The sequence below is a fragment of the Gossypium hirsutum genome, chromosome D07, assembly GCF_007990345.1.
Source record: "Gossypium hirsutum isolate 1008001.06 chromosome D07, Gossypium_hirsutum_v2.1, whole genome shotgun sequence".
NCBI lineage: Eukaryota > Viridiplantae > Streptophyta > Magnoliopsida > Malvales > Malvaceae > Gossypium > Gossypium hirsutum.
Window position 1 is genome coordinate 6631820 of NC_053443.1, and position 19913 is coordinate 6651732.

The window sequence follows — 19913 nt, forward strand, 5'->3', positions numbered from 1 at the left end:
TCATTCGATTCAACCAATTTTTTGCTAAATTCAATCAATCAATTCAATGTCCTTTTTTTTTATCGATACCTAACCGTTTTCAATCCAAATGGTCCAACCAACTAATCTAATTTAGTTACAACAATATTAAAATATATATATTATGCTCAAAATAATGAAAAAGTGAGTTTAAAAAAAGCAGTTGGGCTTGAAATTTAACTTTCAAAATCTTAGGGTTAGTTTGGATGGGCGGTGTGTTTACTTCCGGTAAGGTTAAAAACAGCGGTGGCGGTGAGATTAGTTACTGTAGCTGTGAGATTGGGTATTGTAGCGGTGAGATTAGAAACAATGATGGAGTGTGTGTTTGGATTCAAACGCAGCTGTAGCGGTGAGGTAAGAATGAAAAATGACTATTAAGGACATCAGATTAGAATTGATATATAATAGAAGTTACTTAAATTATTTTACTTTTTTAAAATTATTAAAATATGCAAATTCATTTAATAAAATATTAAAATGTATCTTCCAATATTTTAATGAATTATATAATTAATTTAAATTATTTATTACATAAAATGATAATTATTTTTATTTTTTATAGTTATAATTAAATATTTTTTATAACAATGATAAATATTATTTTCACAAATAATAACATTATACTTGGATCAAATTTTGAAGTATTTAAACGGATGATTTTTAATATAAAAAAATATAGTAACATAAGACATAACAAGTTTCATTATTACTAGAAATTAGGTTATGATACAAAATGTGTTTACAAATATTGATTCATTAAACTAGTTGCAATGGTTTCCCTTAACATTGTGATTTCAAGGTCACTTTCTCTGTTAGAAGAACTCGATTCACCTCTGTCAAACTGGCTTGAAAAGACTGGCATGTCCGGTATATTCTCAAATTCTCGAAAATCCTCATCATTTGACCAAGCATGTCTTCGAATGTAATTATGCAAAACCATTGTTGCAATAACTATTAAAACTTACTTGTCGAATGAATAACTTGGAATATCTCTTAATATTGGCCATTTTTTTTCCACACTCCAAATGTTCGTTCAATCACAGAGCGTAACGAAGAATGGGCATGATTAAAGATTTCTTTTTTTCCAAATACTTGATGATTACCTCGACGAAAATCAGATAAATGATATCGTTCCCCCCTATATGGACCTAGAAAACCTGCCATTTGTGGATATCCGGAATCCACAAGATAATATTTTCCTGCAAAAAAAGTAAAACATAATATCAAGTTTAAAAATAAATTAAAAATTTTAATATTTTTTATGTAAAAAGTAATTAAAAAATTAAAGTTCGACCTGGTGGAGGGTGTGGAAACTTCAACTCTTGCTTTCTAAGTGCTTGCAAAAAAATTCTAATATCATGTGTTGTTCCTTCCCAACCAGGAAATGCAAAAATAAAGCACATGTTGAAGTCACAAGCTGCCATAATATTTTGAGTTGGTTCACATTTCCGTCCGATATAAGGTATTGAGAAGAAGGCGAAATGCATGCTTTTATGTGTGTTCCATCTATGGCCCCAATACAATCCTTTAAAATAAATACAAGTAATGAGATAAAAGTTAGAAATAATTTATGTTTTAAAAATATAAAGATTGTGTAAATTTTACCTTAAAGTGAGACCAATATATTGTATCATGTCGAATACGGTTCGGTACTTCCTCGAATTGACCTTCAATGGGTTTAATCGTGTCTATTCCCATTCGAGCAAATATATGCAACATATCAGTAAAAATTCGACTAACAGTTTCCCCAGATCGTTGAAATCGCTCTGTTGCATTTGAATTTGATTCTCTATTTCCAAGAATGTACAATGATAATGCTAACTTCTCCATCGCCGATACTTTCCCATTCTTTAAGCCATAATTTGTTTGCAAATCATGCAATAATCTGTGAAATATATTTGTTGGCATCCTAAAACTAATCATGCAACGATCATCGTGCCCATTTAATACTTCGTCCACCCATATTTGACCAGTATAATTTGAATCCATACGCGGTTGCATAGTGAAATAAGTTTCATGGTGTACCAATACACTGCTTAACACATATTCTTCCTCATTATGATAATTGTTGTGCTCAACTTGGGTAACAATTGTGGCTATTCTTCGTTGAGCTTCTTCACTTAATTCAAAGGTATCATAATTCATATAAAAACTATTATACATATTGTTAAATTCATCCATAACCTGAAAAAGTAATCAAATGAAAGTAAATTAATATTTCGTGACATTCTATACAATACAGAAACTTGATTAAAAGCATAGCATAAAAATACCAAACATAAAAAGTATCATACGTTAGTTTTACATATAAAAAAGTAGTATAGTTATATTACAATAATAATTCTAAGGAGCTTATGGTGGAGGTGGTTGATGGTATGGTTGGAAGGGAAATGAGGATGTTGCTACCAAGGACGAAAATGATGCAATTGGATTTTGTTCAGCATACTCGCGTCGAAGCCACCAAACCCTATCATCTAGATCTAAGTTCAAAAAAACTTCTCGTTTCATCGATATTTAGAACATTTTGGTGGCAAAATAGTACAGGTCATCTTTTTTTGGAATTTCATCACCCAAAGCACGCAAAGCATCCATTGCATTTGAAATAGTATATTGAGAGTGTGGAAAATAAATTTCATTCACTGACTTCCTTGGACTAGACATGCTCTCACACAATTTCTCAATCTGGGTAGTTAATGTATTTCTTGATGATTTTCTACTTGAACTTGATTTTTTTCCTTTACCGTGTGCAACCCCAAGTGTTTGCTTTCTTCGATCAGGGATTTCATGAAAAAGGTTTGATGGTACCTCATCAGGAGGAATACCTTCATTCTCGTTGCTATGTTCATCTGAATCACCAAATTCCTCATTAGGTGCATCATCTCCCATAGGAACCCCACTTGGAAGAACACCAGACGAAGGTGCCCATACATTCTCTCCAGTGGCTACAATGCCACCAAACATTTGCCACATTAACTCATTCAATCGTGGTTCAATTCATTTCTTCTTAAATCCTTTAAAATCAGGATTTTCCTACATAACATGTTAAATTTAAATGTTATACTAAGATTTTATAATTGTAAATTATTAATTTCAATAAACTTTATGCATTAAAATAATGATAAAGTTAACACTAACCTGTATTTTTGCAGCCCACCATTCTTCCGTAGCATCGACCGTCTTTTTAGATGGACACCATCCAATACCTGTAGATTCTTTAAGCAACTCCCTCCATAACCTCCATTCATTTTTTAATGTATCCCACTTATTTTTCAATTGAGGTTTTCCATAATTTTTTTGTGTTTTTGCTTGAAAAAGAGCAATGACATTTTCCCATCCTTTTGAGTTTAGATGATTTGTCGGTCTATTACCAGCATTGACTTCATTCACGCAAAGTTCTCAAAATATCAACGTCAGCTCATCATCCCAAACAACTTTTGTTGCTAAGCTACTATCTCCGTCCACAAAATTTCGTGTCTTTACCATCTATTGTCATTGATATAATTCAGTCAATGTGCTAGCATTCACCAAGAAGCATAGAGAACATATATAGCCTATAAGTTATTTTAGACGTCTCCCAATGCTAATCTTTATCTAGCCACACCCAAAAAAAACTGGCACCTTAATTGAAGCTTCAACTTAATGGAAAAAGTGAAAATGAATGCAACTAAAATATAATTTTCAAGTCTCATATTTACTCCATTTCTGATTCTCTTGGACACAAGACATATTTATATGGATATCAGACTTAAGTCTCTAGGCCAAACTAATAAAATTAAAGAAAAAATCTGCAAGAACCATTGGTTCACATTTATTGCTTAAAAATCTATCAACAATACAATTTCTTCATGTTTCTGTCAAATAAAATTAACAAATGCTAATTTTTTTAATCTATTTTAGAATGATTTGACAAAAACTATAAATTAAAATACTCAAATAAATTTTCTTCTAAAGTTGGAGGACTAAAAAGGTTATTATGCCGAAAAAGAATAATAATAAAACAGATAAACGTGTAATTCACAGGAATTTGACTCGGCGGAGTCACCGAGGGGAGAAAAAAAGAAAGAAAAGCTCTTTCGTTCTTTGTAATATTGGCGTAGGCAAAATAAATCCATTAGGCTTCAAAGATTGAAACTAACCGATTATGGCTTCCTTGGAGATTATGTAGGTCAGTTCGCTTCTTTCTTTGTTTAATTCTTTTTTTTTCTGATACTTTTTTTCTGATTATTTGAAATTCAATGTGATTTTAATATAGGTTATGCTCATCCAGTTGAGGGAATACATGTCCTTGTTGACATACAAAATATGGTGGTTATGCTCATCCAGTTGAGGGAATACATGTTCTTGTTGACATACAAAATATGGTGGTGATTGAATTTGAAGACCGTAAACTTGTTCCTCTTCCACTAGCTGATCCTTTAAGAAATTACACTGCTGGTGAAACACGAGGAGGTGTTGATCGAAGTGATGTGAAACCACTACAAATCATTCAACCAGAAGGTCCCAATTTTCGTGTCAGTGGGAATTTTGTTGAATGGCAAAATGTGCTTGGTAGTGAAAATATATTTATAACTTTTTATCAATTCAAGATGTACTAATATATTTTATTTGCAATTCTGGTTTCAGTGGAATTTCCGAATTGGTTTCACTCCTAGGGAGGGTCTCGTAATATATTCTGTTGCTTATGTTGATGGTAGTCGTGGTCGGAGGCCTATAACCCATAGATTAAGTTTCGTTCAAATGGTAGTTCCTTACGGAGATCCAAATGAGCCACATTATAGGAAGAATGCATTTGATGCAGGAGAAGATGGGCTGGGTAAAAATGCACATTCTCTTAAGAAGGTTTTTCTCTTCTTTTATGTTTTTGGTTTTTCATGTTGAGTTTCGTTTAGATATTCCATTTCATTAATGTAAGTTGAAATGACCCCTTATTTGCATCATATGTAATTTGTTAGATTTAATCATATTCATTTTTTATGTAAATTTTTGTGGATTAATTAATGGAGTTTTTTTTATAAAAAGATATGTAGGCACGGATCTTTCCTAGCTTTGCTAAAAAAAGTATGAGGCATTGGTTATATTAAATTCCTCATATGTTGATAGATTGGTGGATTGTTATATTGAAATTGTATCAAGTCCAATGGTTCTATGTTCTACCTTCACGCTACTGAGTTTGCAGCAAATTTTTTTGGGTTCATTTTTCTATTTCTCAGGTATCTTTGGTTATATTTCTGCATGTTCTATCTTTACTGGAATTGGTAATTATATGTTTGTTGAAATTCCGCTGATTAAGGTAGTTTTATTGCATTGTATTTAAATGTTGGTGACTATTTGAGAGTAAATTGCAGGCGCTTGTATCGATTGGGAAGGATGATGGAATTAAAGGGTACTGGAAGGGCAATCTTCCTCAGGTTCTTTGTAGTTTTTACTTCCACTCTTTATTTTGGGATTGGATTTTGATAATGTAATTGTGATGGTTTACTGAGCTGTTGTTAACATTGATTTAGTACTAAATGGTTCAGGTGATAAGAGTTGTACCTTACAGTGCAGTCCAGCTCTTTGCTTATGAAACTTATTAGGTAATAAAAGAATATGCATAATGTAATCTTAGAATTGTATTGATGCTTATTGCGTGTCCCTTGATGAAGTTAGTCGTTTGATTTCTAGTTCCTATTGAATTCTAGAAACTTTTCACGGGAAAAGATGGCGAGCTACCTGTTCTCGAAAGACTTGCTGCTGGAGCTTGTGCTGGCATGACATCTACATTTGTAAGTGATTCAATAATCAAGTCTTCTTATATTATTGTTTAGTGCAAGTTTTCTGGTTATGAATATAACTTAATGATTTTAGTCTAAAATTTGCATGTTCATCAGTTTTTTTTGGGAGTTAATCAGACTCATGAAGCTTTGGGCCAATGGTGTGTTGTGTTCATGTCATTTGGGGTGAAAGAGATGGATTTGGGGGAAGATGTTGATGCTGTTGATGGTGGTTTGTAGTATGTGAGAAGAGCGATAACTAGTTTTCATTCAATTGTGGTATGTTTTATCCTTAAATAAGTCACTGTGCCTGGCATTTAAGTTTCCTGCTTTACATCATTGACAGGAATGGATCGAGGCATTGGGGGCAGTTCACTCCTCAAAATAATTTATAAGGCTCTAGATTAGGTGAGTGTAAGTTCGAAATGACTAAATGCAAGTCTCAGCAGCTGGTAATTTTAAATACCCGGTTATGCAGGTTGTGAAACTCTCGGAGTGCGAAATTTATAGTTATAATCCTTACTCTGATGCAGATCCCTTTCTGGAAAAATGATCAATGTAAGTGTGTATTATATTAATACTTTAGTGAGTAGTCAGTGGGCCATAATTGTTCAGTAACTGTTGTGGAGTTATATTTTCAGATGGTCATTCAGTTTCTTCTTCTACAATAGGAAACTAAAGCGTGTAGTTAGTTTAAGCTTTTGCTGCTTAAGGTGGGTCTAATTGTGTTCTGTGATATTTATAGTTATGTGTAACTTGTGTTAGGCATGAAGTCATATAGCAAACCTGCTAAACTTGTTCATATTACTACAAGCTTTTGTTGTTTCGTTTGTTTAGTTGTGCTTTGTTTTGTTTTGATAGTTTTAGTTTTTGAGGGTTTGAGACATGAATACAGCATTGCTGGAGACATGAATATGGATGGTATTATTACTGATTTGTTTTATTTTATTTTATCAGGTTTCTTTCATTAGATAATAATGTTTTAATTATGTTGATTTATATAGGTTAGAAGGGAGAAAATCAGTGAAAGAATGAAGTATCTGCAAGATTTAGTACCAGGATGTAACAAAATCACAGACAAAGCTGGTATGCTGAATGAAATCATCAATTATGTTCAATCTCTTCAACGGCAAGTAGAGGTAAAAAAGTAATGGAGAAAGAACATATGGATTTGTGTTTAAAGGAAAAACAGAAACTACTTTCATACAATTCAAACACATATATAGAGTAGAAAAAGAAGGGTTTTCACTTACCAGATCAAAGTTGAGAACAAGATTGATAGGATGGGTAGAAAAATATAGCTTCTTTGAGAGTCTGCTCTGCTGTTACGATGGAGTTTTGTTACTGTCAATTGAAGAGTAGGGTTTTTTGCGTTTTGGGAATGAAATTAACTTAATTTTTAAGGATAAAATGGTAAAATAATAAATAAAAGTAAGGCTATTTTTGTCTGTTATAATGTCAACTGCTCAGTAAGCCTCTAACTGCTGCTATTTGCTCCAGCTGAAAATCAGCTGATCAGTGTGGTTGAAAAGCAACCTCACTGCACTGACACCCTCAACCAAACACAAATGCAGTGAGTTTGGCACCATCTTTTCCTTTCAAACGTGCCTCACTGCCTCACTGTCTCAATCCAAAGGAGCCCTTAGCCGATTTAACATTACTTTTTAAATTTTATAAATATTTTTTTATATTTATATATTATGTAATTAAATATATATTAATGTGATGTATATATTGAAAATATGTTAAATGTTGAGTTTAAATCTCATCAAACGCAAAAGAATATGTTTGCTTGTTGTCGAGGCAAGCACTAACTATTGCACTCAGCAATGTGCAGATTTTATAACTTATTTTATTTGTTTGCAAGTTTAACTAAAATATTTCAATTTTTTTATTGTATCTTTTAATAGATTTTGTACGGTCAATCTCGTGTTTATTATTGAATAATAAATTGAATTAAGCAATGTTACGCTTCAAGGATTCTTATGTAATCTTCTTATCTTATATTATGAGATATACAATCCAATATGACAAGAGTTGACTTTACAAAGATTTATCTCAATCATTTGTATCGATATTTAATTTGATGAAATTTGAACATTTCAAAATGGATTAATGCTCACAAAACTTTTTGAAGCTGGATTCGTGTTTTAAATTTGCAAGCCTTTATTTGAGCTTGATAGAGGTGTGTATTATAATATTCTTTTGAAGACTTTTATTATGGGATAAAACATTATTTAATCATTGAATTTGGAAATTTTTTTCATTTTGATATTTAAACTGTATTTTTTTTAGATTAGTGTCAAAATTTGATAGGTTTTTCTCAAATTTGAATTTCGTTAAGTTATAATGACATTACGCTTTAAGAATGTGCCACATCATCACTTAATTTAAAAAATTAATTTTTTATTAAAATTTTATATAAGATAACCAGGCAATAACATGACATAATCTCAAAATATCATGTCACAACATAATAATAAAATTTAAATTTTGGGATAAATTAAAAAAAATTATAAAAAATTCAGAATTACTGTGGAATAAAAAATATTTATTGACCATCAAGACTAATGTTATCTTTTTTTGTGGTTAATTTAATGAAAAAGTAAAAATAAAATTGATGGTGAAGTAATAAGAGGCAAAATCATTAGAAGAAGGCATGGGGTTTGCCGGTCTTGAAAAGAACCAAAGGTATGGGTGCTCAGTGCTGTGAAACATAACTAAAAAAGTGAACACTGAAGAACCAATGTACAATCCAGGGTCCACTTATTATATTTACCGACTTTTCGAAGCTGTTAAGAAGAAAGGTTAAATTTCGGTCTTGGTCCTTCTATTATGTTCAAATTTAAAATTTAATCTTTATACTTCAAATTTATATAAATCGATATTTCTATTTTTATAATATCATTAATTCGTTCAAAGTTAATAATTTGGTCTCCCTATTTTTATAATATCGTTAATTAATTTAAATAGTTAATCTTATTAATTTTTTAATTAAAATGTTCACATGAATTTTCCTCTTTCTTTTGTTGTTGGAAAAAATATTTCTAAAAAAAATTCACATCAATATTTTGAAAAAAAAGAGATTAGGTTAATTATTTAGTACTCCGCAAGTGAACAATAAAAATTATGCAAGCATTCATGACGAGTGTACTTAAAAGTATATTTAAAAACCTAAAAATTAAATAAGTGAGATATTTGTCACCATTATAACTATGGGCGTGAAAAAAATTATTTTTTACTAACAACACACTTGATGATAAATCTAAATAGTTAATGATGTTAATTATATGGAATCATGCCAACGACTCAAAAAAACAAATAGTTGAAGTTGAAGTTCTATATCGACACTTTAAAGTTCAAAGTTCGAGTTTTAGTAAAGACATGCCTCCCCCGATTTATAATGCTTGGACAAGTAAAAAACAAAAGTTTCGTCATAAAAGCATAAAAATAAACAACTAAATTATACTCAATGACTAAATCTTAAAATTGAGTATAGTAAATAGATGAGTCATAAATAAAAAGAAACGAGTTAATATATTGTTTGGTACATGAGTTTGCCTCTAGCATGTGAATTCGGTTTTAATATTCAATTCAATACTCGATTTTTTTTAATTTTATATTAAATTTTTTTTTATTTCAATTAAGTACTCGAGTTTGGTTTCAATATTTAATTTGGTACCTGAGTTAGGATGCCAACGGAGAGACAGGGCGAATTTTTGCCCGCCCTAACCTGACTCTTAAGAAAAAAATCCGTTTTAAACCTGAAATTTAATAGGAGACTCAACTCCAACCTGACCAGAATTTAATTTAACTGTTTTTATTTTTATTTTTATTTTGAAGTAAATATTATTTTTGAAGTTTAGACTCAAATCTTAATATATTTTTATTTTAAAAGCAATAACTTTATATATAAATTAAGATATTTTTGTAAATATTAGAGATGGGCTTACCTCAAATATAATTTTATTATCGGATTCGAGGTTTTTTATTATCCTTATACCTTAATTTTTTTGTTTCAATTAAATACCCATGTATTTTATTATAGTATATATATCAAATAATTATTAAGTGACTTTATATTATTTGATCTAAGTATCAAATTAAAAATTAAATTTAAACTCGAGTAGGAATTAATATATTAACATGAAAGAAACCCAACAAATTAGTCTCCAATATTGAGCCTTTTCATTTGGTGACATATCTGAGTTTTTCCCGTGCAGTACTACTCACTGTATCCATGCCAATTTTGACGCAGCACAGCGTCATTATCTGCCCGAGTGGCCGATCAATGGATGGCTCAGTGGTCCTGATTTTTACGTCGACGTTGTCACTGCAATGGGGGGGGGGGGCTCATTTAAAAATGTTTCAGAAAAATGTTAGCTAATGACAGGAGGGGATGATGTCTCGTATTACTCTCCTATAAAGTAAAGATGACTTATTATTTACAGAAAACAACCCATCAAGAAACCAGGGAACAAATGAGAACAAACAGTTTGAAGATGTTGGTTCAGCTTTGCATTTCTTTTGGGTTCTTTTTTATTCATGTCTTCCAGGTGTTCGTTGAATGTTCTCTGTGGGGGTGGTGATAGAAGTCATAACTCGAGAAGAAACTTATTAAAAATTAAATAAATTAAGAAAACTATGTCACAAAATTATTAATAAATTTACGTTTTTAATCACTTTAAAAAGTTACAAAATAGACTATTTAATAGTTATAATTTAAGATACTAAACTATTCTTAAATTTTTATTTAAATGACTGAAAAAAAATTCAAGTAGGAGTAATGATTCAATTATTGTTACAATGGATTAGTATCTATCGATGACTAAAAATGTATATCTTATTCCAACTCGATCTAACAGTCAGTGTTAGAGATCAGAAAAGAAAGCTATTTAGATTTTAATTTACAGATTCGTGACGTTCAAAAATGCTTTATGAAAAATACTGAATTGTAGAAAATAAATGAAAGAATAACTTTCGATTGGTGCAGGCTGTGCAAATAAAGAATGCCATATAATAATAACAACTTTAACAATTCGATGACTTAAATAAAATTTTTTGAATAATTCAATGACAAATTTGTAACTTTTTTAAGGGATTAAAACGTAAAACTATTAATAATTTAGTGACTTCAGGTATAATAATAATCCAATTCGGCTAGCTGGGATCAGCCTAATTGGTAACCAAATAGATTAGAATCAAATTTCATGGATTTAGGGTTTTGGTTTGATATCTTCGAGGTGTTGGTTGAATCTTCATTGGGGTGACAACCGAAGAAGAAGAAAATTGATTAAAAATTTAAAGGCTTAAAGAAAAACAAATTAATAATAATTTTCCAATACAAACAAAACTTACATTGTATTTTAGGGAGAAGGATTCAACGTAAGGGAAAATGTTATCGCTTGAATTTAGGACTAGTCAAAAATCTATAGGTCAATTATATTAGTAGTTATTAGATTATGATTTTTTTTAGTTATTCAATTATAAAAAATTATATGACATTATTTAACTATTTTATTTTATTTTAACTTTGCCACTTAATTATTTTGGATTTTTCGATATTGGCATTTTTATTTTAATTAATTGATGATAAAAAAAGGATAAAATTGAATAGTTGGATGATTATTTTATAATTTTTTATAATTGGGTGACAAAAAAATAATCATAGTTGGGTGACCTCTATTATAATTTACCCAATTTTATTTTAGAAAGACTAAAATTGAATTGTGAATCTTTTAGGAGTATAAAAGTATAATTTATGATTGTATTAAATTATAATCTTAGGATGTGAATGCTCAAATTATGGGTTTTTTTTTAATGATTGTTGATTTAAAAGCCAAACTTTTCAATATGATAATTTAAGGGCCAACTTAATTTATAGTAAAATTAGGTGAATGTTGTCTTTTGTGGAATATAACACATGATAACTAAATCATATGCTATTTGTGTTGAAACGAATAGTTGCTAATTACTAAGGAAAAAATAGAATGCTTGACTGAAAGTGACAATTGAAATGGACATTTCAGATAACACTGTATAAACTACAACAAAAATAATGGACAAAAAATTATTTACGCAGTGTATCTGTAAAGCTTAGTGAGTAAATTCATTATCTTTAATCCCAATACAAGTGATTCAAGTTTTATCACATCCCAATATAGCAACCTCGCTCTTGTGTCTGGAGACCTAGATCACTCGTCTCTAATTTCCCCCTAATAACTTAGACACTAAACGTAATTTGTTTACTCTCTCAAATATACTCACAAAATATGTTCCATTATACACAGATAAGTGCTATCAATGTTCAATTACAAAACTTGTACAAATCTCTTAATATACAAAAGTTTTGAGACTTGTTGATAAACTAAATATCAATTTCAATCTAATCAATTTTTCTAATAAACTAAAAAAAAATTAATATAATATAATAATAAAGACCAAAGTAAATTAGACCGTTGGAGACAAGGCTTCAAAGTTTGTCTTGATCTAACATCTCTTATCCACAAGATTTGATATGTATGATTTGATTCAATCCTTAAGATATGTTTTCTCAAATAGATCGGTCTTCATTGATAGGCTTGGATAATTTCACAATATCAACATTGATTATAGCTTAAAGATTTTGTTTAAAAATTTGTAAACTTCAAATATGGCAAGTAAGCTTATGTCGCACCTTTCTAATTGTACTTTTCTTACAACTCTCGCTATGATATCTTTTAAACCGAGACAATCATTGTTAGTCTACAATGATTGTAGCCTTTAGTGGGTAAAGACATAACTGTTTGTTGGATTCCCTTAATTGTTGCGAAGAGAGACTAGAATGGGTTCACACTATAAGTGATTTAAATAGTTGCTACGAATGGTGGTGTGAGGAAGTTAGGGTTGGGTTTGAGTAGAATATAAACCATGTGAGCTTTGCCTCTCCCTTTACCCTAGTGTCAAGAAGAAGTATTTATAAAGGGAGGTTGGTAGGAAGTGAGACCTAACAATTGAGCTCTTTATTCCATAAGTGCGGTGGTAAGGTGGCGGATGTCAGTTGATAGTACTATTGAAGTTGATTTGAAGGTGCTAAACAAGGTGTTTGTCAAGTAGAGATGTGATGGATTGATAGGTGTTGTCAATAACTCTTCTCCATATATTTTTTAATATTCGCGTGGGCTCACTTGGTGTAAAGGGATGTTCAGGTGATGCACACTTCTCTTTTAGTGAGATCGCAAAGTCAAGTTTTCCCTTGTTCCTAGTGGTGTAATTGAGACATTTGTACTCATAAATTACTTGAATTAAACTTGAAAAGGCTCGAACTTGATTCGACAATTTCGAGTTAAGCTCGAGCTATCAATAAAATCAAATTCCAACTTAAAATTGCTTTGTAAAAGTATACCACTATTTATAAATTAGAATTTAGATATAAAAATATATAAATATTTTAAAATTTGGAATTATGAAATATTAAATAAATAACAATTTTTGATTTACCAACCTGAGTCAAGCACATTACAAACTTAACCAAATAAAATAAAATAGTTAGGACCTCAATCTTGTTTAGTTGAATCCAACATCAATGGCTAAACTATAAAAACAGTTATGTAATTACTAGATTGGTCACTCAAATTTAAAATTTTATATTTTAATTATTAACGTTATCCAATTTTAATATTTTTGATTATTTATTGATCAATGACCTATTTTTTATTGGGATAATAATAAGTTTAACTCTCCAATGTTCACAGATTCTATCAATTTTGTTTTAATTCTAAAAAATTCAATAAATTTAACTCTCAACTTTACACATTTTATCAATTTAGTCTTATTTATTAAAGATTCAAAAATGTAAAATGTAAAAAACTTAAAAAAAAAAGAGTTTGTTTTTGATAAAAATACATAAAATTTTATAAAAAATGACATAAAATTTATTTATTAAAATAGTAATTTTATAAATAATTAAAAAAACCTTTTTCCTTTTATTTTATAATAAATTATTAGTATGACATTTTGTTAAGGTTTAAATTAAAATATTAAATTTTAATAACGTTCATGATTACATAAAATCTTTTAAACTTTAATAATTAAAATAAAACACATTAAAAATTAAGTGATTATTTTTATAAATTTCTCAATTAAATATAACTAGCATTACTCAAACCAAAATTAAAGTACAAATAATAAAACTGAAGTGAAAATGACAACCGATTTTCAGATTGTTGACGGATATTCATATCAGTGTGAAATAAATGAGAAATTATGAAAGAACGAAGATGTTCATTTATAATAGAAGAAATAAATGGTGAGATGAGTGGGAAGGTAGCGCTGCGCCGCTGCTCCCAACTGTATTTATTGAATAGCGTGTGAGAGGCGGAGTAGGTTAGCGGCGCTACCCCCTGACTGCCCTGCCCTGACCTGCCCGTTGGGTCCTTAGGGTTCTGACACCCCCACCCCACCATGGCTTCAATTCCAAAGCCAAATATCAATAAGCCAGGGTTATGTATATATAACTATTTTAAACTATTTTATTCGTTTTCTTTATAAATTTCATCATTAAATCATAAATAAAATTTAGTTTTATTTATTAAATTACTTAAAAAAAATTCTAAGTCATTGAATTGTTAAAATTAATGTTATATTATTTTTTTTATTCGTATTGTTTATATTAATTAAAAGTTCTCTTTCTTCTTCTTTTTTATAGTTCGATTTTGTTTTTTCATAAAATAATTTTAGACATCACGAATCTACAAATCAAAATTTAAAAAAAAAATTTCTCTGATTTCAGACACTGATTGTTAGATCGACTTGTATTAAAGTATGTTTTTCTACTTACCGATTGGTACTGATCCACTATATTAATCGTCGAATCATGCGAAACTTTCTTTAAAAAAAAACTTAACAACCATTGACTCAAATAAAACTTTTAAATAAGTTAGTGACTAAATTGTAGCTTTTAAATAGGTCAATGACTCAAAAAAACCCGTTTTATTATTGGTATTCGGGTTCATAACTATCTTTTTTAATAATATCATATTTAATGTTTAAACTTGTATATTCCATTGAAAATGTAAAGTGTTTTGTCACTGCACTAAAAAATTATGATGTTAATCTCTATACTTTACAAAAATTATGAATTTAGTCTCTGTACTTTGATTTGATTAATTTTAGTTTCTATAATTTTCGAATCAATCAATTTTGATCATTGTACTTTTCAAATTTTAAAATTTTAATCATGAGTCAAATACTAACAATTAAAATTGTTTGGTTAAATTCAATTATTAGTTATAGTTTTAATCTATAATCCCTAATTGAATAATTTTAAGTTTTTATACTTTTCGAACATTAAAAATATTAGTCTTGAGCGAAAATAATAATTGTTAATTTATTAATTAAAATTTTTAATAAATATTATGTAAAAATAAAAAAAACTGACATGATAATATATTAAATGCATTAAAATTTGAAAATAAACAACTTAATAAATTTAAATGTGAGGACTAAAATTAATTTAAGCTTTTATTTATTTAATTAATTATTCACCTCTGGCACTGATAGAAAGATATTTGTCAACTGCCACCCATTCACGTGATTTTATTTGATATTTTATTTTGTGACATGATGGGCTTTGGACAGTTGTTTAAGTTTAGGCCTAAAGTGTGAAGGGACAATTTCAAAGTTGTTGTTTAGCCCAATTTTGGACTTTCAATGACCTGTCTCAACATTGATATGATTTTGATATGATTTTTAGGTAAATATTGCATACTTTTAAATCGAGAAAAAAAATATCGCCGTTTGATTATGTTACGTAATATTTTAATTTAGAAATGTGATTTTATTTTTAATAAATTTAATCAATTTTAAACATTAAATAAGAGAAATTAATTTCTAAAGAAAGACAACGTATTTAATAATTATACAGTTTTTTATTTTTTACATGGTTTAATCAAACGACTACAGTCTCCTTATTTCTATCTTTTAACCACAAGTATTGATTTAAAAAGGATCTCACTAAACCCGTTATAATAAGATCTCACATTAAATATTAATTTTTTTTAGATATTTAAGAAGATTTTAAACACAACTATTACATCTAAAAAATTGAATTTGAAGTAATATATGAGATAATATATTGTCTTTCATGTGGAATGAATGAATGGAAATCTTTTCGATGTAGTATGCTAAGGGAAACAAATCTTTCCAAATAAGAAAATTTGATTATATTTACTTGGGTTTTTTCGCGTTTTGATTTCATTAAAAATTTACATTTTCATTTTAGATGTAAGTTAAGTTGTAATTGGACTAAAGATAAGTTTAGATGGGCAGTGGGGTACGTTTAACTTACTTTTTGTCTTACGCTACCGTATTTAATCTTACCGCCACTATTGTTTATACACTACTCATATGTAAACGCACCACCTATCAAAACCCACCCTAAATAATCTGCACAAACTTAATTTAAAATCAAGTTTTACATTTAATTAAATGATTAAAAAAAAAACTACAATGATCCCAGAGAAAAGTTGAGCATGCAAATTTTTCGTGGGGTTTAATTTCTGTTTTTGTGATTCGCATATTAACATTTCATATTTAGGTCATTTTATAATTTTTATAAATTTTATAACATTAAAAATTAAAGAAATATATTTATATCAAATTTAACTAATTTCTAAAAATATAACTAATATTATGATTTTAAAAATGAAAAAAAATTAAAAATCGAGGTTTTTTTTGTTAAAAAATGATATTTTTCAAAGTTACGAATAAAATATATAAAAACATAATTTATATTCTTACCATTTTTTTCTAAAAAAGCTTTATAAGGAAGTATAATTTAATGAATAGATATAATTAATTCGTGTATTACAGAAAATTAGTGTGAATTTTTATTTTCAACCCACATTTTGAGTGTGAATTTTTTTTAGTATTATAAAATAAATAAATTATTTTAAATATTAATTTTTTTAGATTTTTAGTTTTTATATTTGAAATGTATTTAACCAATATCATATATATTTGCATAGGTTGTTGTATGATACTAACACGGTCTATGTTTGACCAAGTCTGACCTAACCTAAAATATGAATATCAAATTTTATTCAGATTCGTTCATATTTATAAATGATTGATCGAAACTCGTTTTTAGACTTATGAAGTTACAACTTAAAAAACAATCTTATATATATTATATTGTCTTCATCTAAACATTTTTGTTCCCTATATGTATTTTAAATAATTGTATTAAAAATATTTTGTATATATAATTATAAATGTTGGAAAATCACTAAAAGTTTGGCAAATAATTTAAGATTATAAAGTATAACTTATGACTATACATATATTGATTAATTTAATAATATATTATATAAAAATAATTTAATATACTTTCATAGTTATCTTATTTTTACGATAATTACACATCTCTTAACATGACATATCCGGAATTAGTAGTTAAATTATTTATTACTCTTCACTAAATTATTTATGATTCCAATTTGTTATTAATGTTGAATAATTTTACAAAATAAAAGTAAAAATATCTGAAAATAAATGGAAGCTTGCCATAAATACTTCAAACTAGGGGTTTTTTTTTGGGTTTTTTTTATTCAAATAATATATAAAAAAATATTTATAGAAATAGTATAAGGCTCTTTTATTTATCAATTTAGGAAAAGTGAACGGTCCATTGGAGTTCGTTGTACAACGCATCCTGATCTTTGTACAACTGATCCATGACAATTTATTTAGTCACTCATGCCTTTTGGTATGAAACTTGGTATTGGAACTGTTTTTGCATTTTGGCAATTAACACCGATACAAGAATAGTGGACATGTCTTTAACCATTGACAAGATGCAGTTGCATTTGGTTTTTGAATGACAATCCACATATAGTCCATTCTATTTTTTTTTTTTGAACTTTATGAACTCTTTTATAATTCTTTTGAATTTTGATTTTTTTATAATTTTAAAATTATTTGTTGGCAAGTCATATAAGATAAATAGTAATACGTGAGCATGAAGTATATATAGACTGCCACAATGGTTGCCATGCCAACATCGCTAAAAACTTAATATTTTAGTTAACATTTCCGTTTAAAAAAATATTTTGACTCTTTTTTGAAATGTTAATGGTCAAATTTAACTCAAAAAATAAAAATGATAAGAGATGTAATTCTTAAAAATTAAATTTAACATTATGGCTAAAAAGTTGGATTAACTTTTTTCTTTTTTACATTCACAGCTAGATTTGTGCAAATTATTAATTTTATTTATAAAATAAGATAAATTACATTAGGGTTCATCCAATGATTAAAATCTAAAAAATGTCGCCCACAAATGCAACAAAGTAAATTGGATCGCCGTTGATTTAGCCATTGGCATATTTCCCTAAATAAACCCCAACCTTGTGGAATAGTGTCCAGCATTATCATCATTCAAGGGGACACCCAACATCTTAATCATTAGCTGACCACTATTTTAGTTCAGACCATATTTTAAATAGGATAAATTGCACTTAAGGTCATTAAATTATTAGTAAGTTTATATTTTAGTCACTTAACTTCAAAAAGTTACAAAATGGTGATTGATTTGTTCAAAGTTTTCATTTAAGTCACCGAATTGTTAAAATCGTTGATGTATGGCCTTCTCCGTTTGCACCACCTGCATCAATCGAAAGCTCTCATTCCTCTTCTATTTTACAGTCCACTTTTTTTTTGTAAAACAACTTTGAACTTCATGAATTTGCAAACCAAAATCCAAACCGCTTTATTCTCCGATCTCTAATATTAACTGTCAGATCGACTTGGACCTAAAGTATGTTATTCTACTCGTTGATGGGTACTAATCCACCATAATGATCATTGAATCGTTGCTTGGAACTTTTTAACCGGACTTAAAAAAAAACTTAACAATCAAGTGACTTAAAAAAAAAAAACTTTCGGACATTGAACGTAGCTTTACCCCTAAATAATAAAATTATAATTTTAAAAAAACATTTTATAACTTTTTGAAGTTAGGTGATCAAAAAATAAACTAAATAATAATTTAGCGACATTGAACGTAGCTTACCCCTAAATAATAAAATTATAATTTTTTTTAAAAATATTTTAAACTGTGAAACGTGTGAACATTTTGGACTAAGGGTTGGGATGGGCAGTGGGGTGCGATGCAGTGTGTTTATTTTATTTTTTGTCTCACGCTACAGTATCGCTACAATATCTAATCTCACCGCCACCACTATTTTACTAATCGCAAGAAAACGTACCGCCCATCCAAACTCACCCTAAATTTAATTTGGACACATAAATATTATAGAAAAACCTATCCTAATATTATATTTGCATTTGATCATTTTAAATTAACATGACTAAAATAATTAACACATTGAAATAATCGCAATATACATACATGATTGTAAGATTTACTTGGTTTTTTTTTTTAAATAACACATGAGGTTTATTTGTTCTATATTGTCATGTTTCACATGCTATGTTAGTAAGATGGTTAATACCATATTGGTGAGCAAGTTGTTTTTTTGCTAAATTTGGTATGTATAGGTATTAGTTTGATTTGGTATATTGTTTTAAATTTATTGATATTTTAAAAAAAATATTTTTTTGATATAATACTTAGAATTAACCATAATCTTTCACAAACTCTTAAAAGGAGGATGAACACGTTTCAGCACGCTTGAATTTACGTTTTCTTGTATTAAAAAAATATAAAAAAAATTCATCAATTATATAAAATACAGATCGATAAGCATTATAAATAAAATCCATCATTCATCAAATCTAAAATAAACAAAAAAAAAAATCATCTCGTACATTAAACAACAAAATTATTCCTTATTAAACATATAGAATTCCTTTGATAAACTTCATAATTTTAATTTTAATGATTAAAATTAAAAGTTAAAGTTTTTACTATTTATTACTATAAACAGTAAAAAAGTTTTCAATATTATTCATGCATCGGTTAATATATGCAATTGAAATTAGATAAAATAAATTATTGCGATCAATATGAGTATGCAAAATTGATTACATTACCTATTAAACTTTCAACCTTGTATTATTTCTCAAATCAACTTGTAAGAAATTGTAAGTTTTTGAAAATCGAATTTTACGATTTTGTTGACGAAACAACTCTCACAAGTT

The 19913-nt window shown here is 28.4% G+C and overlaps 1 protein-coding gene and 1 long non-coding RNA gene across 32 annotated transcripts; one reads left to right on the forward strand and one right to left on the reverse strand.

Annotated features, from left to right (window-relative positions):
* Window positions 1-695: 695 nt before the first annotated feature.
* Window positions 696-7898, reverse strand: LOC107921859 (uncharacterized). The gene is made up of 5 exons (XR_005916021.1): window positions 7025-7898; window positions 3154-3501; window positions 1624-3048; window positions 1313-1543; window positions 696-1217 (listed from the first exon to the last, which is right to left on the reverse strand). It is a non-coding gene; the product is annotated as an uncharacterized lncRNA (long non-coding RNA).
* On the forward strand, window positions 4020-7219 carry LOC107909722 (copper methylamine oxidase). 31 transcript variants are annotated; one of them, XR_005915998.1, is made up of 12 exons: window positions 4025-4183; window positions 4271-4515; window positions 4642-4857; window positions 5364-5426; window positions 5538-5594; window positions 5700-5783; window positions 5889-6014; window positions 6118-6179; window positions 6250-6329; window positions 6413-6484; window positions 6633-6692; window positions 6776-7219. XR_005915998.1 is itself a non-coding variant. In XM_041097285.1 (8 exons), the coding sequence occupies exons 2-5, from the start codon at window positions 4377-4379 to the stop codon at window positions 5592-5594; spliced, it is 489 nt and encodes a 162-aa protein (XP_040953219.1). In that variant the 5' UTR covers window positions 4030-4183; window positions 4271-4376; the 3' UTR covers window positions 5700-5783; window positions 6118-6179; window positions 6776-7219. The 31 variants fall into 31 exon arrangements, 1 of the variants encoding a protein (XP_040953219.1); XR_005916003.1 differs by lacking the exons at window positions 6413-6484; window positions 6633-6692 and adding an exon at window positions 5038-5228 and having other exon boundaries at window positions 4021-4179; window positions 5889-6010; XR_005916011.1 differs by lacking the exon at window positions 6413-6484 and having other exon boundaries at window positions 4028-4183; window positions 4271-4529.
* Window positions 7899-19913: the final 12015 nt, after the last annotated feature.

Coding starts and splice junctions, on each gene's coding strand:
- LOC107909722 (XM_041097285.1), top strand. CDS start 4,377: ATGGTGGTGATTGAATTTGAAGACCGTAAACTTGTTCCTCTTCCACTA. Junction 4,858..5,363: donor ATGCACATTCTCTTAAGAAG/GTTTTTCTCTTC, acceptor AGTAAATTGCAG/GCGCTTGTATCGATTGGGAA. Junction 5,427..5,537: donor GGAAGGGCAATCTTCCTCAG/GTTCTTTGTAGT, acceptor TAAATGGTTCAG/GTGATAAGAGTTGTACCTTA.